The sequence below is a fragment of the Erithacus rubecula genome (genome assembly GCF_903797595.1).
Source record: "Erithacus rubecula genome assembly, chromosome: 12".
Taxonomy (NCBI): domain Eukaryota; kingdom Metazoa; phylum Chordata; class Aves; order Passeriformes; family Muscicapidae; genus Erithacus; species Erithacus rubecula.
The window spans coordinates 2,289,424-2,315,810 of NC_136664.1; the positions used below are offsets into that span (position 1 = coordinate 2,289,424).

Sequence of the window (26,387 nt, forward strand, 5' to 3'; positions counted from 1 at the left end):
GGGATGTGATGGGTGACACGGGCTGGGATGGGTGACATGGGGCTGGGATGGGTGACACGGGCTGGGATGGGTGACACGGGCTGGGATGGGTGACACAGGCTGGGATGGGTGACACGGGCTGGGATGGGTGACACGGGCTGGGATGGGTGACATGGGGCTGGGATGGGTGACACAGGCTGGGATGGGTGACATGGGGCTGGGATGGGTGACATGGGGCTGGGATGGGTGACATGGGGCTGGGATGGGTGACACAGGCTGGGATGGGTGACACGGGCTGGGATGGGTGACATGGGGCTGGGATGGGTGACACAGGCTGGGATGGGTGACATGGGGATGTGATGGGTGACACGGGCTGGGATGGGTGATACGGGCTGGGATGGGTGACACGGGCTGGGATGGGTGACATGGGGCTGGGATGGGTGACACGGGCTGGGATGGGTGACACGGACTGGGATGGGTGACACGGGCTGGGATGGGTGACATGGGGCTGGGATGGGTGACATGGGGCTGGGATGGGTGACACAGGCTGGGATGGGTGACACGGGCTGGGATGGGTGACATGGGGCTGGGATGGGTGACACAGGCTGGGATGGGTGACATGGGGATGTGATGGGTGACACGGGGCTGGGACGGGTGACACCGGCTGTGCGTGGCTGTCCCTGGGCTGTGCCCAGGCCCCGGCAGCTGCCCTCATGTGCACAGACCAGCAGCAGCATCTGTCTGTCTGTCTTTTCAGTGGCCCCTGTGCAGACACCCATGCTCAGGCACCTGTCATCACTCACCTGTCCCTTTCCTTGGTTCTTCATCCACCCACATCCATCCATCCATCCATCCATCCATCCATCCATCCATCCATCCATCCATCATCCATCTACCTCTCCATCTGTTCATCATCCATCCATCATCCATCCATCCATCCTTCCATCCATCATCATCCATCCATCCATCCACCCATCATCATCCATCATCCATCCATCATCCATCCATCCATCCATCCACCCATCCATCCATCCATCCATCCATCCATCCATCCATCCATCCATCCATCATCCATCCATCATCCATCATCCATCATCCATCCTTCCATCCATCCACCCATCATCATCCATCATCCATCATCCATCTACCTCTCCATCTGTTCATCATCCATCCATCCATCCATCCATCCATCCATCCATCCATCATCCATCATCCATCCATCCATCATCCATCCATCATCCATCCATCATCCATCCATCATCTATCCATCCATCCATCCATCCATCATCCATCCATGCCTCCATCCATCCAGCCACACCTTCATCCATCCATCCATTCATGCATCCATCATCCGTCATCCATCCATTTCTCCATCTGTCCATCCATCTATCCATCCATCCATCCATTCATGCATCCATCATCCATCCATCATCCATCCATCCCCCACCCCACACCCAGCTCAGCCAAGTGACTTCTGGATGATTTTTGGGGGCTGCATCCCCTTTGCAGGTCCCCATGGAAACTCCCCCTCACCAGATGATTCCACCTCTCCCAAATCCCTCTCCCAAACCACCTCGGGCACCACATGGAGCAACCACAACCCTTGGGATGCGCGTTACCCCCACCCCGGGGTGTGATCCAAGCTTTGGTGACCCCCAACCCACCCCCACCACGAGGAGGATCCCAAACCCCCGTTCCCAGAGCAGCCCCCGGTGCCGCCGGCTCGTGCTGGGCGCTCCATGAGCGTCTCCCCCACGCTGCGCCTCCCCTCGCGTGTCTTTTGCCATCTGCTGCTGTCATTAAAAAATTAAATTTCCATCTGCTTTCACACTCCCGCCTCTCCCGCCGGCTCCGGGTGCCGCCGCTCCGCGGGAAGCCTCGCCCCCGGCTCCCTGCGGGACGCGGCCGCTCCGCCGGCGCCGAGTTCATTTTCCCGCTGCTGCTCGCTGGAACAGATTCTTCAATCCCCTCTGGAGAAGTGGGGGCATCACTTTTGACCACCCACGGGCATCTCTGGAGTATTTTGGGGGGCACAACCCACCCCCCTGTGCTGACACAGCCAAACCGGGGGTGTGGAGCCCCAGGGGTTTTATTCACCATGGGGGTGCTGTTAGCAAAAGACACAAACCCCAGTCCTTGGTGTCCAAACCCGCCCCGTGTGTCCCTGGGAGCTGCGCCCCGCAGGCTGTGGCTCCATCCCAGCCAGGCTGGGTGTCCCCCGTGTCCCCCAGCTCAGCACTGGCTGCAGGGCGAGGGTCCCTCCCCGCGCCGCCCCTCGCGGGACAGGGTGGTGCCCGTGGGCGTGGGGGGTGTGACGATGATGGAGGGCACGTGCAGGTGCTTCTGTCCTGAGGATGCTGTCGGGGTCCCCTCGCCGCCGTTCCCGCTGCTCACACACATCTTCAAGCCTGGGGAAATTTTGGAGGAGGGATAAAATGAGATCAGGCACTGGGCAGCAGCATCCCCCAGCTCCCCGCCCTCCTCCGTGTCTTACTGGAGGATCCATAGCATCCTTACATCACCTCCTCTGGATCCACCTTGGATTTTGGGGGGTTTCATAGCTGGATCCCCCCCCTCCCCCGACCACCTGCCCACCCACCCCCTCCCCCCGAGGGGAGCAGATCGCTTTAATCTGCTTTTTTAATCAGGAGAAAAGCCCCCGTGCGGCACAGGCAGCATCCAGGGAGGTTTCAGCTCTTCCCAAGCAGGAAAATGCCCGGAGGGGACAGACACTGATATTTTTAATCTCTTTTTAATTAAGGATAAAACCCTGCCTTATGTAAGGGAGCTGGAAAAGGGGGAGGGTCTTTTCTTTTATTCCAGACTTCAAGCTCATCTCAGGGGTCTGGAGCCATGGGGGAATATTTTGGTGCTCTGTCCTGGATTTGGGGCAGGATTGGGATTCCCTGGCTGCTTGCTTCCCCTCTTCAGTTATCCCTTGTTGGGCATGGGAGGTTGTGAGACCCCAATCCCCCCGACCACTCCCACCCAACATCCCTGATGGAGAGAGGGGGCAGAGCTCATTTTTGGGTGATGGATCCAACTCTCCACCACAACCAGAATCCCACAGAATTTAGGAAAAGCAAGGGAAGAGGCAGCTCTGCATCCTAGATGGGGATCCTCATTAAATCCCATCCCTAACGACCCCAAGGACGATTACCAGGAGTCAGAGGGATGCAGAGCTAATGGGAGATGTGATATCCAGCCTTCACCCTGCCAGGCCACCAGCACTAAAAGCTCCCTCTTTGCCCCAGTGCAGACATCCCTGACGCCATTCCCAGCCTAAATCCATTAAGAAAATGAAAGTTGGGGAAGAAGCTCCTGGTTGGAGTATCCCTGGGGAGAGTTGGAACAGTGGAGGATGCTTGGGATCAGCCTGGAGGCCAGGAGCCAAAACCCTGAGCACGTGTCCCTGAGCAGCCCTTTCCTGCCTCCAAGGAAACCCACCTGATTTCTTGAGGGCTGCCCTTAACCCATGGATTCTCCAGAGCAAAGAGTGCAGAACGAGCACAGGAATGGGAAAAACAAAGCCGGGAAAATCCTCTCCGGGGTGATCCAGGTGCAACAGGTCACCCGTAGGACTTCAGAAATTCCACCACATTCCCAAACTCCACCAATCCCGCCCACACCCAAATCCCCTCCAGGTACAACCATCCCTCGGGTGCCTCCAGAGAGCAGCAGCAGCCCAGAGCCCCGTGGCGAGCTCACCTTTCAGGCAGGAGAACTTGAGCCCCATGTTTTCATCCTCTCAGCGGGACGCAGCTCTCCAGCTCCGCCGCCGGCCCTCGCCGCTGGCGCTGGGGGAGAGAGGTGAGGGTTGGGGGGAGCGATCCTGGCAGGGAGGAAGGAGCAGGAGCTGAAAGCTCACATCTCTCCCTGCGTGTCTACAGGAGCCCGGGCACCACAGGAAACGCGGCTGCTCGCTCGCAAAACCGCCGCTGATGTCACGGCACTTGAGTGACTCAATCTGACCCGATGAGGTTCAGGAAGAACTTTTTGGGAGGGTGGAGAAGGAGCTTGTTGCTGGGTGAGGGGTCCTAACCCAGCTCCTCCACTCCTGGGGTGTGGACTGAAAATATTTCGGGATGAGAAGGTTGTGAGCAGGAGGAATTGGGTTGGTTTTGGGTTGGTTCTTGCAGAGAAAACCCCGAGTCCACACAGGGGAACTGGGGGATGCTCCCAGAGCTGCCTCCCTCGGGCTGAGCCGGAGCAGCTGCTGGGATGCACTGCTGGAATTCACATCATCCTGCTCCTCTTGGGCATCCCTGATATCCCAAGAGCTTCTGGATGGATTCCCACTGGGGGACATCATTCTTTTCAAGATGCTGGAAATTCTTCTGTGAAAAAAAGTCCCCCTTGTTGGGAAATCTTCACCCCTCCTCCCACTACTGCTGGGAAAAGCTTATTGGGATGAGGGTCAGTGACTCATTTTGGCTCTTCCAAGCTCTGGGCCACACAAAGAACCAAGGAAAGCCTCTGCTCCCCCTGCCTGTCCTCTGCCTTTCCAAGAAGCCCTGAGGTGGGTTGGCAGCACCCAGCAAGAGGAAGTGAAAATTTGCTCTCTCTGCTTTCAATTCTGTATTTTTATCAGTTCCCCAGGTGCAGCCTGAGCTGTGACACCCCCTCCCAGGGCTGGGGAGTGGAGACCTCCCCAGGACCTCATTTTGCAGCTCTCCTGGAGGCTGCCCAAATATCAAGAAATCTGTTTTGAGGCAAACCCTGTGGATTTTGGCACCTGCTGGTGGCTCACACCACTCAGGGACAGAGGAGGATCACGCTGGGGACATCCAGCTCTGTGCACAGGGAGTCTCCTCTGGGATCTGATGCTCTGGAATCAACCCCTGTGGCCAAACCCTTGCAGAACTCAGCAGCCCCCTCCCCATGCCTGAGAGGTGGGTTCCAGCTCCAGAATTTGGGTAGAGAACTGCCCCTGGGAGCATCCCAGCGGGATTCCTGCTGCTGGCTGCTGGGGCTCCAACCCGGCTCCCGTGTGCCAGCGCCAGGCCAAAGGAATGTTTGCATCCCGACGAGTTCACGCTCCAAAAACCCCCAGACACTCATCGCAGGCGTCACTGGAGCGGGGACGGGGCTGCCCGGGCAGGGGGACACTCAGAGGGAGCACTGGGGAGGGGGAAAAGGGACAAAGCTCCGAGGGGGTGGCACTTACCCGATGCCCGCGGTCGCATCCCCCCTCGCAGCGCACCCCGAGCCTGGCAGGGGGGTTCCCCTCGCAGGAGGGATGCAGGAGGTGGCCGCCGGCCGCCTTTGGGTTTGGCCAGCTTGGTTGGCAAACCTGGTTAATCAGGTTAGCGGAGCGCCGGCTCCTCCCATCCAGCCCCCACTCCAACCCCATCCGTGCCCAGCAAAGCCCTTGGGTGATGAGGAAACGCTGCTTTACTCTCACCCCGCTGCACAAGCCAGTCCAGAGCCGGGAGACAGAGAGGAAGGAGTGCCCTGGGCTGCCAGCAAAGCCCCCGGGCATCCAACACTCCTACAAGCAGCCTGAGGGCTACCGAGTGCCCGCAAAGGGCCAGTGACTGTCCACACCCAGCTCTGGGAGGACCCTGAGGTCCTGATGTCAACAGACGTCAACCTCTGGCAGCACCTCCACCTTCTCCAGCTTGCAGGGAGGATCTTTTCCCCTTCCCAGCCCCAAACCCAGCCTGGCAGCGGGAACTGCAGCCGGTTCCTCACCATTCCCAGGATGAGCGCTCCCGCCCGGCTCCCACCCCTCTGGGAGGATGCTGTGCCTCCGGAGCAGCCGCTTTCTCCTGCATTAGCAGCAGCCAGAGGCTTTTCCATGTTCCCCCTCCTCCGCAATTAAGAGGCGAGGCCCCGCGCCGGCTCCTTTTCAGCCGGAGCTGAAAAGCATCGGTTCAAATGCAGGGCGCCGGCCTGCAGGGAACGCCGGCCGCACATTAAACACCCCCCGGCTGCGGGAGGGAGCGAATGGAAGGGAAGGGAAGGAAAGGAAAGCTTGGCACTTCACCCAGGCATCGGGAGAGAAGTGATGCCAGGAGTTTGGGAGGTCCCCGATGGGATCAGAGCCACTCACCGAGCTCGGCTGGGATGGGCAGGGAGGGCAGCAGGGAGATGGAACGGGTGGTTTTGCTCCACTTTCTGCTGGTTTGGTGCTGCCATGTCTGATGAAAATCAGAAACCTGGGAAGAGCTGATTTCCTTCCCGATCTGACTTCTCAGATTTGTCAGATAACTGAGTTACTGCAAAGCTCCAGGAGCAGGGAGGGTGCCACAGGGGCAAGGCTGCAGCTCCAGCTGCTGGCACTGTCCTGGGCAGAGATGTTTGCTCCTTTTCCTCCCAGAAAACAACAAATTAAGTGCTTTATGTGGATTTATTTCCCCTGTTCAGCTGCAAAGTCTAAGAGCTAGAAACAAGTCCTGAACCAGAGCCTGGCTAACTTGACCTTTCAAAATCCCATCCCAAATTCAGAGCAGACAGCATCCCTTGGAGGCAGGGATGCCTCCCTGGGAGCACAAATCCAACCAGAACAGCACAATTCCCACCTCCACCTTGAGCTGTTTCACTGCCTGTCTCCAAAACTACCTGTTTGCTGCTGCTGGGTGAAAACAAACAGCCCCAAACCCACGAGGGCTAGAATTAGCCTGGCCTGGAACAGCAGTTGTTGCTACAACAGTGACAGAAAGTGATTGTCTTGCTGCAGCAGGGGTGGGAAACATAAACAGCAGGCTGCTAAAATACCTGTGGTTAGTTCTGCGGGTGCAGCACAGCTCCAGCTGCTCTGCTGACACCTGATAGTCTCAAACACCCTTTCCCGTCCTCCCCGGGGCTGGTGAGCAAAGCAAAAACCTCTGTGAAGGTTTAAAAAGTGGGGGTTGTCCACTTGGAGGTGACAGGAGCCCCTCTGGTGTGGGGTGAGCAGAGAGCTGAGTGCCAGGAACAGGAGCAGCCCAGGGCAGGGTCACATCCCTTCCAGGAGCTCCTGATTCCTGTCACAAGGCTCTGAGCTGTGACCTGCTGAGCATCACGTCAGGGCAAGTGGCCAAAGCCCAGCAAGAGCCAGCTGGCCAGGGGAGGAGGAGGGTGGGCTCAGGGGGTGGGGGGCATGGAGCCACCTTCACTCCCTGGGGGAAGATTCCAGAGCTGGCCAGCCCCTGGCTGTCCCCTGGGGTGGTCACTGGCTGGTTTCCAGTCCTGGCTGTGTCCCTTTGGTAGCTGTGCTGCTTCCCAACCCTCCTGCTCCATCCTGTCCCGGGGCTGAAGCCCTGGTGAGAGGGTGAGGATGGAGGGCAGCCTCCCAAATTCCCTTCGGGGGGAAGGGCAGGGAGAGCTGATGCTTCCCAGGCGCCAGAGGAACCGCAGGGACAAGGGACGTGTTGTGCAAACACTGGCCACAAGAAAAGCTTTGGCTGGAGAGCCCGGAGAGGCTCTGCTGGCTCCCTCCAGGAGCTGCTCCTGCAAACACCAGCTGGGCTCCCCTTTCAGCAGGGAGGGGGAGGAAGCAGCTTTCTGGGTCACCGAGTGCCAGGGTCTGCTAACGCAGGTGACACGTCAGCCTGGCTCCGTGCTAACCCAGCAACGAGGCCACCTGCCCCCTCCTGCCCCCGTCCCTTCTGGCCCGAGCAGGGGAAGGGGCTGCTCCCTGCCTGGCTCTGAAGCTGCCCCAGAAAGGACTTGCAGGAGCTGGAAAGTGGCAACCGGTGCTGGGAGCAGAGAAGAAATTCCCTCCCGGAGATCCAGAGTCACCCGGGGCTGGCGAGCGGTACCCGGAGGGGATGCCAGGCGTGGGGAGGGAGGAGGATGTCACGAGGAGGCAGCTGAAGATGCAGCTCCGTGGAAACTGGAGCAGCTCCAGCATTACCCAAGCACGGGCTCTTGGCAGGAGCAGCAGGAACCGCGTGGGCTGGAAGCACCCCCGGAGAAAATGCAGCGGGATGGGGCGGGAGGGGTCGGGAGCGCAGCGGGGAGCGAGCACGTACCTGAGGCACAGAGACCTCCAGCATCCAGCACAAAGCACCTCTCCCCCAGCATGGATTCAGCCGGGAATTGCCTCAGGGACCCGGCCACGGCTGCCGCGCTTCCCCGCTCGCTGAGTCCAGGTTAATCTGGGCCCAGCTTTCCCTTTTATCCCTGCTGCTACAACCTCGATGGAGTTTTTTTCAATTAGGTCCATCTCTTAAGCCCCAGGGTGCATTTCTAGGAAGGGCTGTGTTTCCTGGGCGCTGGCTGTGCGCAGAGGGCTGTGCTGGCACGGCTCCTGCCCGCATCCCGCTAAAATAAGTGCTGCAGCCGGAGTGAAGCGCTGCTCCCCCAGTCACCCCTCACCCCCAGCCCACCTACCCGGTGTTTTTAAGAGCAGAATTCCCTGCTTCCCTCATCCCAGCTCCGGCAGGCTGGAAGTGCCACACGCAGGAGCGCTGTCCCCCCTGCCAGCCCCCTGCCACCGTCCTCTCCGAATCTGCCTCTGCTGCTTTGCACGGGAAACCAAAAGGAAGGGATGCAGCTGGGGTGTACTTTCGGAGGAGAGGGCTGGGTGAAAATGTGGTCTAAAAGCGACAGTGAAAAAAAAAACAAAGCAAAAGGGAAATCGATAAAGTCCTCAGCGGATCCTTGGGCGCACAGAAAGCGCTGCCGGCTGCGGGAGGGCCGGGTCGGGGCGCTGGGGGAAGCAAGGACGGGGCTGTGCTGCAGGACTGGGATGTGTGGAGGTGTTTAAACCCAGCTGGGAATAGCAGAGCCTGGGCAGGATGGGAGGGGAGCAGCCCAGTCGGGACCAGTGTGCGGGTGCTCCAGGAGCTGAGTTTCACCCAAACGAGAAGCAGAGCTCGCAAGCCGAGCACATTTCCCCTCGAGGCCATTTTCCAGGCTGCACTCAGCCGCAAGCCCACCCCACTAAGAGCCTCCTCCATTAGCGTTATCCCGGCTCTCCCTGGCAGTGCCCTCCTCCTCCGGCATCTCCAGACGCTTCCCCGATGGCAGAGTGCCGCGATTAGGCGCCGAGCCAGCGCGCAGAGAGCCCCGGCGCTGCTTCCTGCATCTGTCACTGTCACCTCTCCTCGCCTCACCACTCGCAGAAGGAATTCTTGGGGGCAGGGGGCCGCCCCTCACGGCTGGGGTGGGCTCTGCACATCTGTCTGCTGCTGGCTCCAGCTGTGCCAGGTGATGTCTGAACTGCTCACCTGCTCCCCTGTCCAACATCAGCTCCAAGGGCTGGAGCTGTTACATCTCTGCTCACTTTCCTCGGGGAGGGAACATCCCAGGAGCAGATGGGAAGAGGGAAAATGACAGCAGCAGGATGCTTTGCTCGCTGGATGGGGAAAAAAACTTCCCCAAATCCTCGTATGCACACACAGAGTGATGAGCTCAGGGAGAATGTGGGGCCTGGCATTCCCTGGGAACAGAGATCTCACTCCTGAGTGCCCCAGGAACAGCTGAGCAGGGATTCCGTGGCTCCTGTCATCCATCTGCTTGGGGGGATGTTTGCCACAGTTCTGAAAAATCAGCTTGAGTGGGAAAAAGAGAATCCCACAGGATGGGAGAGCTGGGGGTGTTCACCTGGGTTAGGGAAGGATCCAGAGAGAGCTCAGAGCCTAAAGAGGCTCCAGGAGAGCTGGGGAGGGACTGGGGACAAGGGATGGAGGGACAGGACACAGGGAATGGCTCCCACTGCCCTTAGATGGGATATTGGGCAGGAATTGTTCCCTGTGATGATGCTGAAGCCCTGGCACAGGTGCCCAGAACAGCTGTGGCTAACCCTGGATCCCTGGAAGTGCCCAAGGCCAGGCTGGACAGAGCTTGGAACACCCTGGGATAGTGGAAGTTGTCCCTGCCCATGGCAGGGGGTGGAATGGATGATTTTAAGGTCCCTGCCATCCCAAAAACCATTCAGGGATTCTTTTTTCCAAGTGCTTCAGGTTGTGTGGATAAAGTAAAAAGCTGAGAGTTAAAACATCTGGGCAGGCAAATGTCAAATCTCCAAATTTTGATGGATAGGGGGGGAAAAAAAGTTAATCCTGAAAGTCATTAATTGCTAACAAACCAAAAAAGAGTAGGACACACATTCTCAATGCTGCCTTCCCAGGGCTGCAGCAAGAATGCCTTTCCCCAGATTTCCTCCCCCTGAAGTTTTAAAAGGAATTACCTTGAATTCCTGTGCTGAATCCAGCAGATCAAGCAGCCAGGAAAGCAGCATTTGCTGTGGGCACATCAGCAGGAAAGGGGAACACAGCCTGCCCTGAGCCCTGCAGCTTCCTCATTCTTTCAGGAGAGCCACGGTGGCTGCCTGGATTTATGGAATTGCTGCTTTTGTCCAGCCTTCAATGCAAATAGGCCAGGGGAGATAAGATCTGCAGGTTTGTCCTCTTTGCTCAAAGCCAGCCTGGGCTTCTGCTGGTGGCAAAAAATCCTCATTTGAAAGCCAAGGGAAGATGAAAAAAAGGGGAAGACAAAGGACTAAAAGCTTCTCCCCTGCCACACCGTGTCCCAGGTTAGTCACAGGGAATATTCCAGCAGGTTACACTGAGGAGACAAACTCTGCCTCACAGGGGGGGCAGGATTAGCCTGAATTTGCATATTTATGATCAAAGCTTGATTAGGAGATGCTGTTACAAAGAAAAAGAAACACATTTCCCATTTCCCTTGGCTCAGGAGAAGCAGCAGCTCCTTGTGACAGCCCCACACGAGGAATCTGGCTGAGATAACGATCTGCCTCTGGAACAATGCCTTGGATTTCCCTGGGTGTTTGTACAAAGTTCTCTTCCTGCAGCCTGGGTGCTTTGCATTCTGCTCCCAGGGTATCTTTTCCTACAGATGTGGAGTGGAGCAGCCACTGGAATGTGTTATCTCGCTGCTTTTGGGAGCTATATACATGTTTTCAGTCAACAAGTGAAAACATTTCCCCCTCCTTCAAGCCTGACTCAGCCTGGGGAAGGTTCTTGACTTGATGCCAATCTCTTTGGTAATCACACCTCACCCATGCACAGCAGGGAGATAAAAAACAAAGTGTCCAAAGTTTCCTCTCCTCTCTCTGATCTCAACTCACTTCAGGCCCTGTGGAATCTCACCTGGAGGGAACTCAAGAGCCTGGGGGCATCCACTGTCCTATTCCCTGCTGCAAATGGGATTTTAGCCTTGCCCCATCCCTCTCCAAGACCAGGAGTAAAACTTGGATTTATTTCAAAATCTAGAGGTTCTGGCATTTCCATTTTGAAATAAGCCCAGGTTGGATGGGGCTTGGAGTAACCTGGTCATGGGGAAGGTGTCCCTGCCCATGGAATGAGATGATCCTTAAGTCCCTTCCAACCCAAACTTTGCTGTGATTTTAACACCAAGATTGGAGACAGGCAGACAGACATTTTGTGGATATTTGAATCTTCCTTGTAACATTTCTGGGCAGGAAGAGAAGGAATGTTGGAGAAGGAACAATTCTGGAGGAATTGTTGCAGGTTGAGGCTGTGTTTAACTACAGTTGGGCAAACAACCACGAGGGCTTACAAAGAGCTCCTCCAGGCTGGTATAAAGCTGCATTGTCCAGGAAACTTCCCCTTGGAAATAAATATTAATGGGAAAGACAGGGCAAGCTGAACTAGGCTGTATCCAGGCTCCCTGATTCCATGTACTTGGATCATGTGGAAAATGAGATCTGCTGATTAACACCTCCCCCCAATACACATAATTAATAAGTATCTCACTACTGTAGACTCCAACTATGGATTCAAACTCAGCAGTGTGCTTCCAGTCCTTTTTATAAATCATTTACTTTGGGTTTAACACATTCAAGCAGTAATTGTGCTTGCCAAGCCCACAGAGTGCAGGAACCACCAGGTTATTTGGGAATGCTGCTTTAAAACTCTCTGTCATGCTAAAGCACTGCAAAACAGGTGACACATGAGCATGGAACATCCTCAGCAGATTGCCTTTTACTGTGCCAAGTGAGTTACAATTCCAACCCAGGCCAGAAGAAACCATTCACTTCCCATTTGATCTATTTACCTTTAAAATCTCTCATTTGAGGACAGGATTGATTTTTTTCTTTTTTCTTTTTTTTTTTTTTTTGGAAAGGTATTTCCAGAAATCGTTAAAAAGTAACCTCTCTAAAGATTAGAAAAGCTGGAATCAAAACTTTGGAATAGGAACAGTGGGGGCCAAGCAGAAGCAGTTCTGGTTTCCAAGGAATAGCAACATTCACTACAAGTGGGATGGTGTCCACGAGGACATCTGGCAGCTCTTCCAGGGAATGTCACCACCAACATTCCACGGCTTTAGGGACACAGCACCGTGCCACTCCTCTTTTAATCAGTCAGCTTTCCACACAAGGTACTGAATATTAATTCTATTTACATTCAAAAATAGCATTTTTCTCTCTTCAGTACAGAGTGGGAATGGCCATGGATCAGGCAGGAGGATCCCTCCTAGCACAGGTGCAGCACAGCTTTGTTGATCTCGGGGTTTGTCCAGTCGTTGCGGATGTCATCCAGGTGATTATCAAAATCCACCAGTGTCTCGTAGGATTTGCTGTCCAGGAGGGAGGCAGCAATTCTCTGGGCTTCAGTCCAATCTTCACAGAAGTCACTGGCAGGGAAAAGAACCAGCTATCAATTGGAATCACCACAAAAAAAAAACTCTGGAATATTAAGCCATGCTGCAGCGTCCTCACACGGACAAACTGCTTTTCCCCAAATCTCTTAAAATTCCCAGTTCACTTGTTGGATCCCAAAATCCTGGGATTTTTGAGCTTTCTGTGCTTTCTGGCAAATCCACAGGTGTGTAGTTAAATAGAAGAGTGTAAACACGGTGAAGGGTTTTAAATTTGAATTTTTTATAATACAGTAATAGGTATGGGACAAGATGGAGGATTTTGGGTGTTGTCTCCATCTTCATGATTTCAGGTAGGAATTTTGGTTGGATAGTTAGTGCTGCACTGCAGGTCACAGGAATTTGGTTATTGGGTCAAAAGTATAAATAATATAGGTGTTAATTCTCCATTAGACTGTTTAGCTTTAAGAAACCTTGTGGCAGCTGAATAAATTTCCATTTTGCTCACTTTTTTAGCTGGTAGCTAGAAGTGTTGCTGAATTCTCTATACTTTAGATAAGATTTAATAAATAACCAAGCCCAAATACAAGAAAATTAGTTTCCTTTGTGTTTTTAATCCTGGTTCTGAGTGCAAACAGACAAAGCACTGCTGAAGTGGAGCACACACCCCTGTTCCCTTCACTCACACGTGTGGGTCCTTGCACCTCCACTTGTTCTCGTGCAGCTCGTACACGTGGATGGCAGGCTCCACACACTCCATGGTGAACTTGGTGTTGTCAACCTGGGGAGGGACAGAGAAACCACCTCAGTCTCCTCCTCAGCATCCCAAGAGATGAAATAAACCCAAAATCAGTTTGTAAAAACAGGGTATTTTACACCCATCCACTGTTTTACCCTCAAACTGCCAAATTTAAGCTGTCAGTGTGCTTTGTCACAGCAGTGAGGAGGCAAAGCCCTGTTTGTGACATTCAATATGAGAATTTAAGTTGCATGAGGAGGGCTGGAGGCAGAAATTGCTGCCTGAACATGTAGAGAAGGCCTCCAGCCCCTCTGAGGTGGCAGAGAGCTCACCACAGTCTCTCTGTGGATTTACTCTGCATTTCACTGCTTGCTGCATCTCCTTCCCAGAACATTTTGGAAAGGAGAGAAACTGAATTCCTCATGAAAGGAGCCAGGGAAGAGCAGCTCCCTGGTCCAGCAGCAGGGTCAGAGCTCACAGAGGAGGAGGGGAGGGAGGTGCTTTACCATGATGAGCGCAGTGTCCGTGAAACCCTCGGCAATCCGGGAGGCCACTTTCTCTGCAACCTGGTTTGGGCTGGAGCAGAAGGGAAAAGGAACTGAGTGATGGCAGCTTCAGAGTTTCAGCTGAAATCAGCAGGAAAATGAGCTCAGAGAGATGTGAGAGTGACTCTGGGTGCTTGCAGACAGGAAGAAGATAAAGGAGCTGATGGCACAGCTGATAGATGGCTCTGCAGCACTCAGAGCTCAGCTGGGTTTAGGAATGGCTTTGGAATGACAGGGAATCAACATTTTGTGATCTCTGATCTTCTTCTCCCAGACCAAAGACTCTGCCCTGGCAGGCATTTGAAAAAGAAACTGAGTTTTCTCTGAGTCTGCACTGAAAACTCATCCAGAATCAGATAACCTTTGAAAACCTTTCCCACCTTTCAGAGGTGACAATCTCTATGCAGTGCCACTTAATGTGGTGCCAATGACAATCTCTGTGTGGTGTCACTTATCTTCAGAAATCAAACCAAAGTTCTAAAAAACCATCAAGCCTGTGATACTCTTTCAAACCTCAAAGAGAACAAACTGTAACTTCTCCTTAAAAATGTAGATTTATAAGGAAAGGACAAATAATGCTTTTATCCCTGTTAGATACTTTAGAAGTCACAAGTGTTCCTTAAAAAAACACAACTGAGTCTGAATATACATTAACAAATAATTGAAATCAGATCACCATGGAGTGGTTTGGGTTTGAGAGACCTTAAAGATCCTCTCATTCCATCCCCTTCCACTATCCCAGGTTGCTCCAAGCTCCATCCACCCTTGGACACTTGCAGGAATGGAGCATAACAGTTTAAATAAATTGTTCTTATTCTAATTAGTCCCAATCCTGGATTTGTCCAATAGATGGAGGTGAAAACATGGAATCCACAGATCTAAAATTAAACTGTGGCTCCACAGGAGGGTCTCTCATTGTTTAGTGAGAAATCTGAGTCAGCCAGCAGGGAAAAAAAATGACTAATCCTGAGGAAAAAAAAGTGATAAATAAGAGATATCACTGCCTGACTGACATGATCTTCCACTTCTTTACCACATAAAAAAACTGCTTGGACAAAACTCAGCGGCGATTAAGAAATTTCAAAAGAATCAGATCACTCCTGACTTTCCATAAGATCCTGGGAGTCACCAGACTTTCCAAGATCCATACTGCACGAGCAAACACTCTGCAGATTTTGGCTTTTTCCCTGACAACTGCAATTGAAGAAGCTGGCACTGGTTCAAAGAGTGGCCTTTTACAGCAGCCACAGGGAGGAGAGGAGGGATTCTGCAAAGCCTGGACTTTCTGCACCTGACTAAAGGCCACATCCTGCAGTGCCACAGAGACAATGTGCAAGCAGCTGACAGTTGTCAGGGTGAATCACACACTCTGATTTCTGGGGATGATTGCTGCTGGCAGAGTCCAAGGTACAAGTTACAAGAGCAAACAGAAGGAAATATTGGCCCAACACACCTGGCATCTTTCACGCGTTCGTTCGCCTGGTAATATCCAGCTATCACGTAGCTGTTCTCCTTGCACCAGGAATCAATCTGGAAAAGCAATGGCAACAATGAATCCTAGGGGGAAAAAAAAAAACCCTCCAGGATTAAAGAAAACATAAAAAAAAACAACCCAGGATGAAGGAAATCTCGTGGTTGAAGTGTAAATAAAACAGCGTTGCTCCGTCTCTGCCACGGGGTTTTTGAAATGAAGCTGAAATAAATCTGAAGTAAAACTTAAAATGTTTCTGTCTGGTCATGGGTGTGTTCACAGTTGGGTTGATTTCGATGGGATGGAGAAACCCAACAGAGCATTTGGAGAATGATGGGAAGTGTTAAGCAAATGGAGCAAAAGAGCAAGGAGTTGTCTCAGTCAAAGCCTGGCCTAAATCCAAGTGCCAGGACAATTAAACTCAGCCTAGAGAGGGTTTGGGTCCCACCCACCAATGGCTGGGACAATTTTCTGTCACTGCTCACCTGCCAAGGGACTTCAGAGAATGCTGCCCTCATGGATGTGTGGCTGCCCTGTCCTTGCAGAAAGGTTTTATTTCTAAGGTCACATTTTTAGGGGAAAATGAAATCATTTGGTGCCTTCGTCAGAAACTAAAATCTTGAGGTGAAAGGTAAATGTGAGGCAGAAGTTTGTCCCATTTAGCAGCTTTTCAACTGAGATAAAATTGTTTTCCTTTTTAGAGTTTGTCCTGATTTAACATCTCTATGTAAATGGATAAACACATGTATTTTTGTCACATAATTTATATAATTTTTGATTTACACAAGTACAAAACTCAGGTCGTTTTGTTGCTTTTTAATTGAAGGAGTTTAAACACTGCTGTTCTTGCTGCTTTAAACTAGAGCTGGATTCCTCCTGCTGAGTCTGACTTTGAAAATATCTATTTATATATATGATATCTATATATATAGATAATGGTTTTTATTAGAATGGAGGGTATCAAGTCAGCAAAACACAAAGACAGAAGGGGAGGAAGCAGCTCGAATTTTCCTTTGCAGTCCCTAGAGAGTAAAAAACCCTCCCCAGCTCTATTAAAAAAACTCCAAAAATACATCTGGTGCTGACCTGTCTCATCCTGGGAGTCAAATCAATCTCATTTTCAGCAATAATTATTGTATTAGGCTGCAGAATCAACCAAACAACACAGCCATGTGAATAATCCAAGGGATGACATGGATTTAAGTGATTAAAAAAAAAAAAAAAAAAAAAAAAAAAAAAAAAAAAAAAGCTGTGCAGCCCTGTAAGAGTTGCTGTTTCAATTCCAAACCCTTTTTAAGGGCTTAGGACTCTGGTTTTAATTGTTGTGGTTTGAAAGCTTGGCATTAGAGACAGCAGCCCAGACAGCAAAATAATAATAATAATAATAATAATAATAATAAGAAGAAGAAGAAGAAGAAGAAGAAGAAGAAGAAGAAGCACCTCCATCCATCTAAAAATTAAACTGCATTGCTGTTTTTTGTTCCATACCAAAAACTGTCTTGAAAAGAAAGAAGAGAATTATTTTAAGTTCTCACTTTTCTAACTGGTAATTAAAAATTGCCTCTGCATAAAACAAAGGGGAAAAAAAAAATCTAATTTTGGAATGAAAGCTGTTTCCAGCTGTAATTTCCAGCACTCTCCTCACAGGTATCCTACAGCAATTAGCTCCTATTAGAAATGTTTTTAATATTAGAAATATTTGAATATCAGAAATATTTGAATATTAGAAATATTTTTAGACATGTCCAGCCCTGCCAAGGAAAAATCTAAAGTGGTTTTGCTTTGCTGCAGCTGGAAAATCCTGGAAGGAGGAGAAGGAAAAGGAGGAAAAGGAGGAAGAAAAGGAGCTGAGAGCTGCTCCAGGAGGGAAATTCTCCTTGATTTCTCTTTTTTGGAGCCCGGGTTGTAAAACCACATCAATTAGCTGAGAAATTCAGAGATTCGAGTGCAACTTAATTCACTTTTTCTTAATGACTCAGGCTTGGAAAAGGATTTGAAATGCAAATGAAACACGGGGAATTTCTGCTCCACCCTCGGGAAATCCGAGACTCCAGGAATATCCTGAGCTGGGGAGGGACCTCGAGGATCATCCCTGCAAAGACACCCCAAAAATCCCTCCCTGTGCCCGGGAGATGCAAAAAACAGCAATAATTGAATTTGGGAAGGAGCAGATCCCATTAAATCCTTTAGAAATGAAGCTGGTTTGCTACAAAAGTTGAGTTTAAGCATCTTGATCTCCCTGATTTATTCTGGATCCACACACCAGGTTGTACAAAGATGTGGAATCAGCTCCTTCCAACCTTTCCCATGAGAAAATCCGATTTTTACCACTGCTCTGACAGGATTTATTGACACCTTTGCCTCTGTTTAAACCCACAAAAGCAGCAAAAGGCTCCAGGCTCTTGTAAAATTCTGTGTTTTAGAGCAGCTGTGACCCACACTGAGCTGTACCAAACCCTAATTCTTGTGGGAAATGCCAAGAGTTCCCAATCTTTACCTTTTTGTACCAAAAATTCTGCCATTGCTTTGGCTCCAGGATAATTTTCTTCCTGTAGCTGTTGCAAGAAACAGGATTTATTTCCTAATATCTGATCCTGCTGCAAGATCTACACTCAAAAGCTGCACTGAAAGCTTAAAATTTACCAAAATTCACCACCACAAACACTGTGGAAAGTCATTACACAGTGTTCTGCTACTCCTACACTGCTGTAAATATAATTTAAGTGATGAATTTCGTGTGTTTTATGGGAAAATGAAATGGGCAGGGCTCCTGTCCTGTGCCTCTGGCTGCATTTCATCATTTCCAGGCTTCACAAAGATTTCAACATTCCCGTGGCATCATCTGAGCTGGAGAAAACTGGGATTTATTGATGAGTAACTGGAATTTGTTTCCAAATAAAATTTTCATTGGGATGGCAAAGACTGAGGCAAACATTAAAGATGAGTCTGGAGGAACCAGAAATTTGTTTTGTTTTTTTTTTTTAATGATAACAAAAATGGCTGGATCTTCTTGTGCTCACAATCTTTTAATCATGGAATGGTTGGAGGGGATTTTAAGGCTCATCCAATTCCACTTTGCACCATCCCTGGGTGCTCCAAGCTCTGCCCAGCCTGGCTTTGGGCAATTCCAGGGATCCAGGGGCAGCCACTGTGTTAATCATAGAAATTTTGGAGTTTGCACAAACCAGAATACTTAAAATAAAAAAAGAACATGGAGCTGAATAAAGGGAAATAGATGATTAAACCCACTCTGTTTAAATCTCCCTGTTATGAATATTGTGTATGCCAGTTTGTAAAATAAAAAAAAAAAAAAGTCTGAAATGTTTTTTTGCAGAATCAATTCCTTCCTTTGTGTGCTCAATCCCAATCTCTCTGCTAAAATCAGAATTCCCACTTCTCCTGTTTTTAATCCACCAGGATAAAAAACCAATTGTCCCGAGCGCTGTCCCACGAAATTTGGAAATTACCTTACAGAATCATTATAACAAAACAACAACATTCCTACAAAGCAAACCAGACGATAAAATCCAGCTGAGTGGAGCACGACGCGGGCTCACTCACCTTTTCCCCAATTTACATTTTGCTGAATACCCACACTTTATTCCTCATTTCTTCCACTCTCTGCCCCATCATCTCCACAGCGCTGCCTCCCCTCCGGCCGTGCCAACCCCTCCATAACCTCCACAGCCGCTGTGCCCGCACCCGCGGGCAGCGGGCAGCGCTCACCAGGGTCAGCGCCACCTCCAGCATGGGAGCGAGCGCCAGCGTGCCGTGGAACAGCGGGATGCAATCCACCAGCAGCGCGGCCTGCGGCGGCCGCGGCGCGGGCGGCCGCTCGGCCACCAGCAGCCCATTCACGGCGCAGTGCGGGTACTTGGCGCCGTGCAGAACCATCTTGCAGTAAGCCTGAGTCGTCAGCTTCATGGTGCCGCTGTCCCGGCCCGGTGCCGCTGTCCCGGCCCGGTGCCGCTGTCCCGGCCCGGTGCCGCGGCCCCGCCGCCAAGCGATGCCGGTTGCCGCGCGGCGCCGCAAAGCGCGCCCGGTTTTGCGACAGCTGGTGGGTATGGGGGGGGGCGCGGGGCGTGATCGTGGATAAATGATTGGTGTTAATTATAAAAGTTTGGAGTTTGTGTAAAGCAGAATATGTGAAATTAGAGAAGAATATGGAGCTAGATAAAGGGAAATATATGATTAAACTCATTCTGTTTAGATCCCGGTGTGATCGTGGATAAATGATTGGTGTTAATTATAAAAGTTTGGAGTTTGTGTAAAGCAGAATATGTGAAATTAGAGAAGAATATGGAGCTAGATAAAGGGAAATATATGATTAAACTCATTCTGTTTAGATCCCGGTGTGATCGTGGATAAATGATTGGTGTTAATTATAAAAGTTTGGAGTTTGTATAAAGCAGAATATGTGAAATTAGAGAAGAATATGAGGAATAGATGATTTAACCCATTCTGTTTAAATCTCGGTGTGATCGTGGATAAATGATTGGTGTTAATTATAAAAGTTTGGAGTTTGTATAAAGCAGAATATGTGAAATTAGAGAAGAATATGAGGAATAGATGATTTAACCCATTCTGTTTAAATCTCGGTGTGATCGTGGATAAATGATTGGTGTTAATTATAAACGTTTGGAGTTTGTGTAAATCGGAATATGTGAAATTAGAGAAGAATATGGAGCTAGATAAAGGGAAATATATGATAAAACTCATTCTGTTTAGATCCCGGTGTGATCATTGATAAATGATTCGTGTTAATTATAGAACTTTGGAGTTTGTATAAACCAGAATATGTAAAATTAGAGAAGAATATGGAGCTACATAAAGGGAAATAGATGTCTAAACCCACTCTGTTTAAATGCCGGTGGGATCATTGATAAATGATTCGTGTTAATTATAGAAGTTTGGAGTTTATATAAACTAGAATACATAAAATTAGAGAAGAATATGGAGCTACATGAAGGGAAATATATTATTAAACCCACTCTGTTTAAATCTCCCTATTATATTGTGTATACCAGTTCGTAAAAGAGAAAAAAAAAAGGGTTTTCCATATTCTGAAAGGTTTTTTTTTTTGCAGAATCAGATTTCCTGCCTTTGTGTGATCAATCCCAACCTCTCTGCTAAAATCAGAATTCCCACTTCCTTTTTTTATCCACCAGGACCAGATGGTTCCATGACCAATTGTCCCAAGAGCTGTCCCACGAAATTTGGAAGTTTCTTTGGCCACCCCTGCTTACCTTGCAGAATTATTATAACAAAACAATAATTATTGATTCCTACAGGGAAAACCAGATTATAAAAAGGAGCTGCAAACCCAGTTTGATGGAAGTGTGGAATGGTTGGTGACCCCTCAGGTTTTCCCCAGCGCTGCTTGCTCTGTCTATATCTTATAAATGAGAAACAAAGTCTCGATATTCAGCTCTGTCCATACAAAATAAAGCAATCTAAATTTTTTGCTGAATTTTGATGGAATTTCCCCACGGATGCTCAGGGATTGGAAGTGCCCAGGGAGGTTTGTGTGCCCATCCCTGGAGGTGGCACTCAGAGCTCTGGGCTGATGACAAGGTGGGGATTTGACACAGGTTGGACTCTGTGACTTTGGGGCTCTTTTCCACCCACAACCATCCCGGAATTTTGGAAATTCGGCATAAACCTCCAGGGTTGGTCCGCCCGTATCCCGTCAGCCCCCGCGCGGCGCCGCTCCGGCCCGGCCCGCTCGTTGCCCCGCGCTCCCGGCGTGCCTCGCGCTTCCGCCCGCCGCTCCTTCCGGTCCCGCCGCCGTAGAGGACGGTCGCCAGGTCGCGGGGCCGGGACGGGCCGGGAGGAGCCCGGGGATGGGCGGGCAGCGGGCTGGGAGCGAGAATGGAGCCCTCCCCGGCATCCCTGCCAGCGCCCGGGCTGGCGGGACCGAGCGGGCTCGGGGCTTGCAGGGAGGGCTGTGAGGGGGCAGCGCTGCGACCCCTCCCGCGGGTTCCAGCGCGTCCGTGCGGGGCTCTGCCCCCCGTGTCGCGACATGCGGTGACAGTCAGGGAGGGCAAGGTCAAGGGCAGACAGCGGCAGCCTGGGCGGCTTTGGGCTAAGAAGGGGTGACGGAGGAGCTCGGAGCCCGTGTGGGTGGGAATCCCTCCCCTGGATGCGCTCCCTGCTGAGGGGTCGCCGCAGTGCCTGTGGGACGTGCTTGGGCTCGGCTTGCTTGGGGCTGCTGGAACCCGCCCAGCAATGGCTTATTTTGGAATTACAGCGTTCTAGAAGGGTGATTTAAATAAGGGGATGAACTTTGCTTCGAGTGCAGGAGGCTCGGGTTAAAAACGGGGAGAAAAAGGCTCATCCAAATCAATTCAGTGGGAGAACATCCCACTAATATCCTTTTCAGCATAGAGTGGTGTGCTGCCCGCTGGAGAAGGAGCAGCAAATATTTAGACTGTATATATATATTTTTATATATAAACTCGTGGGAAGTGTTCTTATTTCACCTTATTTAGCCTGCCCCTGCAGGATGTTGGCTTCCAGAGTGTTCAGCCTGGTCGGGAGGAGATCCATCTCCACCTCCCTGTGCCTCAGGGCACATGGACACGGTGAGTCCTGGCTGCTGGGGGGCAGGAGGGAATGAAACAGGGCCTGGGGGGGAGGAGAACAAAAAGCTGCTCTGGGGAGGGTTGGGATGGAGGGAGCTTGGGGAGGTGGCAGGAATCACAATCCTGGGATCTCCAGGTGGGAGAAGAGCCCCAAGGTCACTGAGTCCAACCTGTGCCCATCCCCACCTTGTCCCCAGCCCAGAGCTCTGGGTGCCACCTCCAGGGATGGGCACACAAACCTCCCTGAGCCCCTTTCCATGGGGAAATTCCTGCTGATTCCAGCCTGAGGCCGCTCCCTCTGCTCCTGTCCCTGTTCCCTGAGCACAGACCTGGGGCTGTCCCCTCCTCTCAGGGAGCTGTGCAGAGCCACACAGTCCCACCTCAGCCTTTTTTTCTCCAGCTGAGCTCCCTCAGCTGCCCTGAATCCCTGGCAGTGCCCAGGGCCAGGCTGGACATTACTTGGGGTGCTGGGATAAGTGGATGAGATTTAATATCCTCCCCAACCATTCCATAATTCCATTTTCACACCGTTAACCCACGACTTACCCCAAACTCCCTGGATTGCTGCCGCTTTTCCCTGATGAGTTCTGTGCTTCCAGCACTCAGAGGTGTTTGAGCAGTGTCCCTGTGTCCCCTCAGCTGGCGTGGTCAAGGCTGAGGATTACACCCTGCCAGCCTACGTGGACCGGCGGGACGTGCCCCTGCCCGAGGTGGCTTTCATCAGGGAGCTGTCAGCACAGCAGAAGGCACTCAAGGAGAAGGAGAAGGCATCCTGGAGTGCCCTGTCTGTGGATGAGAAAGTGGAATGTAGGTTTTGGGGGCTCTGAGGGACACCTCCCAGGTTCCAGCAGCAGCACAGTTGCAGTGTTTGGTGGTGTGGAATGGGTTGGGTGGGAAGGGAGGGTGAAGATCAGCTCATGTCACCATCCCAGGCTGCTCCAAGTCCTGTATCCAACCTGCTCTTGGGTATTCCAGGGATGTAGGGGCAGCCACAGCTTCTCTGTGCACCCTGTGCCTCCCCACCCTCACAGGAACAATTCCTGCCCAACATCCCATCTAAACCCACTCAGCTCAAAGCCATTCCCCTTGTCCTGTCATTCCAGGCCCTTTTCAAAAGTCTTCTGACAGCTTTTTATTCCAGGCCAGGTTTGGAACAGCTCTTAGCCTCTGTTTTTCCCAGTGTCTGTGAGCAGAGCTGATCCATAAAGGAATTTTCTTAATTATGATGGAGCTCCTTGTATTCTCCATGGTTTTTATTCCCAAGATCTTTGGTGTTGTTACAGAACATGAAATGGCCCTGCTGTGGCTTCTCTTCCATATCTGAGGTCACATTCAGCCATTCCTTCCTCTCCCACAAACCAAATAATAATAATTAGATTTATTTCTTGATTCCCATCTTCTTTCAACAAGCCAGGAAAAAAAAAATCTCTTCAATGCAACAACATGCCATTGTTAGAGCAGCTGGGTGAAGTGAGCCCCAAACAGAAATGTGGATTTGAATGTTAATAACCACTCACCTTGGCATGAACCAAAATTCCAGCTCATGAAAGCTCCCCATGGGTGTTTTGACTTGCAAATGAATCTGCCTCATCTTTTCTAACTCCTCTCATGGTGTGAAGGGAGAACCTGGTCTGGGGAAGGTTTAAAGCTCAGAAGTTCTGAGTGCTCCAAATTCTGTTGCTTTGGATTTTAAATTCTTATGGATTTCAGTGGCAACTGAGAAGCATTTTGAGCTTGAAGCATTCCTGTTGGAATTATTTGTGCTAGGAGGCTTTGGGGTCAATAACCACACTGGGAATTGGAGGGGAGGAAGGAGAACTCCCAGTTTTCCTTCTTTCAGGTCTATACTGTAATTTGTGCCCAACTTTAGGATAATCTGTAAAATGGAGACTAAAATTGATGTGAGGGTGAAACAACTGATTGACTTTGGTGTGTGCCAAACCTAATTTAACATCCATCCCCTTTTGGGCAACCCCAGGCTTTACTCACCTCCCTGTGCAGAGTTCCTGGTCACCTGCAAGTCCCAGGAAAAGTTAAAAGAGAGGATCTGATACTTTTTTTTTCCTCCAGTGTATCGGATTAAATTCAACGAGACCTATGCAGAGATGAAAAAAGGGACAAACGAGTGGAAAACCATTCTGGGGGCAGTTTTTTTCTTCCTTGGTTTCACTGGGCTCATCCTTATCTGGCAGAAGCACTTCAGTAAGTAGCTTTTCCATGGAGAGTGGGATCAGGAGATGGCTGATGGGAATTCAGTGGGGTGGAATGGGTTATGGAACAGCCAGAACAGGGACTTCAGCAGGAGCTGTTAGTCCCTGAAAACTCCATCCTGGAGTTGTAACCTGTGGGGATGTAGCAGAAATATTCAGGAAGCTGACTCACAGAAATGGAGTGGGGCTTTGGGAGGGCAGGAAATGGAAGGGAATGAGTGGTGAGATTCCTGATCCCAGAGCTTCCCCTCCTTTGCTGCCTTTGGAGTGAACATTTGGGTTTCTGCCACGTTTGGCTGCTTTCCCAGCTAAGGATCTGACCTCCAGGGAGCCTCTAGCTGCCAGGAGGCAGCAGTTAAAGGAGCTGCTCCCTGCCTTGAGGCTCCCAAAAATAGGAAAGCAGGAAGCTGTTATCTTGGTGATGAAGGAAACCACTGGAAAATCCATGTGGGAGTGTGGTCAGAGCTGGATGTTGCAGAAACTGAAGGCAGGGAGTGGAGATTTGAACAAATCACAGAATCAGAGGCTGATTTAGGTTGGAAGGGATCTTGAAGATTATCCCATCTCCCTACCCATGGATGGAGGTAAAACTTCCCACTATCCCAGATTTCTCCAAGCCCTGTCCAACCTAACCTTGGACACTGCCAGGAATAGGGTAACCACAGCTTCTCTGGGCAACCTGCTCCACTGGGATGACTTCAAGGGGAAAAACCCTTTTATTAGTAAAAACTAGCCCAAAATTCCCACCTTGCTCACGTGGCATGGGGGCAGAATTGCATCATTCCCTTCCCTCCCTGTCCTGCAGTGTATGGCCCCATCCCACACACCTTCTCTGATGAGTGGCTGGCAGCTCAGACCAAGAGGATGTTGGACATGAGGGTTAACCCTGTGGAGGGCATCTCAGCCCAGTGGGATTTTGACAATAACGAATGGAAGAAATAAAGCAACTCAGTGGAAACCTGCTCTGCTTGAATATGAAATGATTCCATCACCTGTGTGTGACCTCGTTGCTTGTTGTACTGGAACACCCTCTCCACCTCCAGAAATGCTAATAAATGTCTGGTTAACTTGAGAGGTGCCTGTTGCTGGTCTCTGCATGGGTTTGTTGGGGTGGGATATTGGGTTCCTGAACAGGATTTTCTTCCTGGCTTAATATTTTCAGGGCTGAAAAAGCTGCTGCCAAATTTCTCCCTGCAGCTGTGTCCCCTGGACTCAGCAGGCTTTTGTTTCAGGCCATGCCTGGAACAGCTCTTAATCCCTGTTTTTCCAGTGAGCAGATCTGATCCATGAAGAAATTTTCTTAATTATGATGGAGCTCCTTGTGCACCCACACATGGATGTCCATGGTTTTTATTCCTAAGGTCTTTGGTCCTTCTGAAGACTAAACCAAGCTTGGATTTAAGTTTGCTGTTTCCTGATGGGATAAGAAACTTGATGTTGTGGTTTTAGGAGTTGTGGTGGGATCTCAACCACTTGCTGGCTCCTCTTTCCCTTCCACTCAGAAACTTGGGAAGGATTTTAAGGTGAGGTTATCTGGTGGGAACTGAACAATCCCTTAAGTGATAAATTTATCTCTAGGGTGCTGAGAAGGATTAGGGGGGCAATCTCAGGCTGCTGATGGCTGGAATTCTGCTTTTCCCTGCTCTTTGCACACCTCCTGCCTCTGGCAGCCTGGTGGCACTGACCTGGGTGAGGAACATGGAGTTTGTGCCAGGAAAATTGGTGTTCTGGAGTTTGTACTGCTGGGATAAGGGAGTTGCTGTCCTTCCCAAAAGGCTGTGGAACCCCAGGGAGGCCAGGAGAGAAACCTGAGCCTTGCCATGATGCCAGGTCCTAATTTCACCCTCCCCTTCCCAGCAGCAGCCACTCTCTGCTCCCTTTCCCTCCAGAGCAGCAGCAGGACCCTCCAGAGCAGCCTGCAGGTGAGCTGAGCTTGCCAGGGCTCTGCTTGCTCCCCTCCTGGCTTGTTTCCCTTCCTCCTGCTCTTGGAGGGGGTCAGATCTCACCACCCTCCCTGGGAATTTCGGGTGTTTATTTGCAGGTAGCCTTGGAGACAGCAACCACCTGAACCCTGATCCTGGGGAGAGAAATTCCATGGGGAGTGGAATGAGCAAGGTACAGGGGGACAGTGGGATGGTGGCCAGCATGTCCTCTTCTTCTGCAGCCCGTGGATGCACATCCCAGATCCCTAAATACAACCATCTGCACATTCCCTTTTCCCACACCCCTTTGGAATGCCAAGCACTTCAAGAGAATTAAGAAAACAAACAGGGATTTATTTAAATCCAAGGTTTAGATCTGAGGTGAAGAGCTCGGTGTCTGCAGGTGTCAGAAAAGTGACAGCTG

General features: G+C 50.8%; 3 protein-coding genes across 5 annotated transcripts in view; 2 read left to right on the forward strand and 1 right to left on the reverse strand.

Moving 5' to 3' along the window:
* IRF8 (interferon regulatory factor 8) overlaps positions 1-26,387 on the forward strand; it is an 82,748-nt gene that overhangs the window by 31,029 nt on the left and 25,332 nt on the right. Inside the window, exon 1 of one of the 3 annotated variants that reach the window (XM_079316014.1) lies at positions 26,083-26,156. The exons of 1 other annotated variant lie outside the window; for it this stretch is intronic. In XM_079316014.1, coding sequence (XP_079172140.1) covers positions 26,136-26,156 — 21 coding nt within the window. In that variant the 5' untranslated portion in view covers positions 26,083-26,135. Of the gene's footprint in view, positions 1-26,082; positions 26,157-26,387 lie in introns of those variants that run through there. One more of the 3 variants, XM_079316015.1, reaches the window with a different exon arrangement.
* Positions 11,696-19,253, reverse strand: EMC8 (ER membrane protein complex subunit 8). The gene is made up of 5 exons (XM_079316451.1): positions 18,974-19,253; positions 15,230-15,306; positions 13,738-13,807; positions 13,179-13,273; positions 11,696-12,528 (listed from the first exon to the last, which is right to left on the reverse strand). The coding sequence occupies exons 1-5, from the start codon at positions 19,169-19,171 to the stop codon at positions 12,369-12,371; spliced, it is 600 nt and encodes a 199-aa protein (XP_079172577.1). The 5' UTR covers positions 19,172-19,253; the 3' UTR covers positions 11,696-12,368.
* COX4I1 (cytochrome c oxidase subunit 4I1) lies at positions 20,974-25,113 on the forward strand. Its single transcript, XM_079316051.1, has 5 exons — positions 20,974-21,054; positions 21,752-21,831; positions 22,471-22,638; positions 23,902-24,033; positions 24,847-25,113. The coding sequence occupies exons 2-5, from the start codon at positions 21,753-21,755 to the stop codon at positions 24,981-24,983; spliced, it is 516 nt and encodes a 171-aa protein (XP_079172177.1). The 5' UTR covers positions 20,974-21,054; position 21,752; the 3' UTR covers positions 24,984-25,113.

What these genes read in the sequence shown, in the direction of transcription:
- EMC8 (XM_079316451.1), bottom strand. Translation starts at nt 19,171, where the DNA reads ATGAAGCTGACGACTCAGGCTTACTGCAAGATGGTTCTGCACGGCGCC. An exon ending in CGGACACTGCGCTCATCATG is followed by an intron (nt 13,274 to 13,737) that starts GTAAAGCACCTC and finishes GTCCCTCCCCAG; the next exon opens with GTTGACAACACCAAGTTCAC. An exon ending in AGGTGCAAGGACCCACACGT is followed by an intron (nt 12,529 to 13,178) that starts GTGAGTGAAGGG and finishes TTTCCCTGCCAG; the next exon opens with TGACTTCTGTGAAGATTGGA.
- COX4I1 (XM_079316051.1), top strand. Translation starts at nt 21,753, where the DNA reads ATGTTGGCTTCCAGAGTGTTCAGCCTGGTCGGGAGGAGATCCATCTCC. An exon ending in CCTCAGGGCACATGGACACG is followed by an intron (nt 21,832 to 22,470) that starts GTGAGTCCTGGC and finishes GTGTCCCCTCAG; the next exon opens with CTGGCGTGGTCAAGGCTGAG. An exon ending in TATCTGGCAGAAGCACTTCA is followed by an intron (nt 24,034 to 24,846) that starts GTAAGTAGCTTT and finishes CCTGTCCTGCAG; the next exon opens with TGTATGGCCCCATCCCACAC.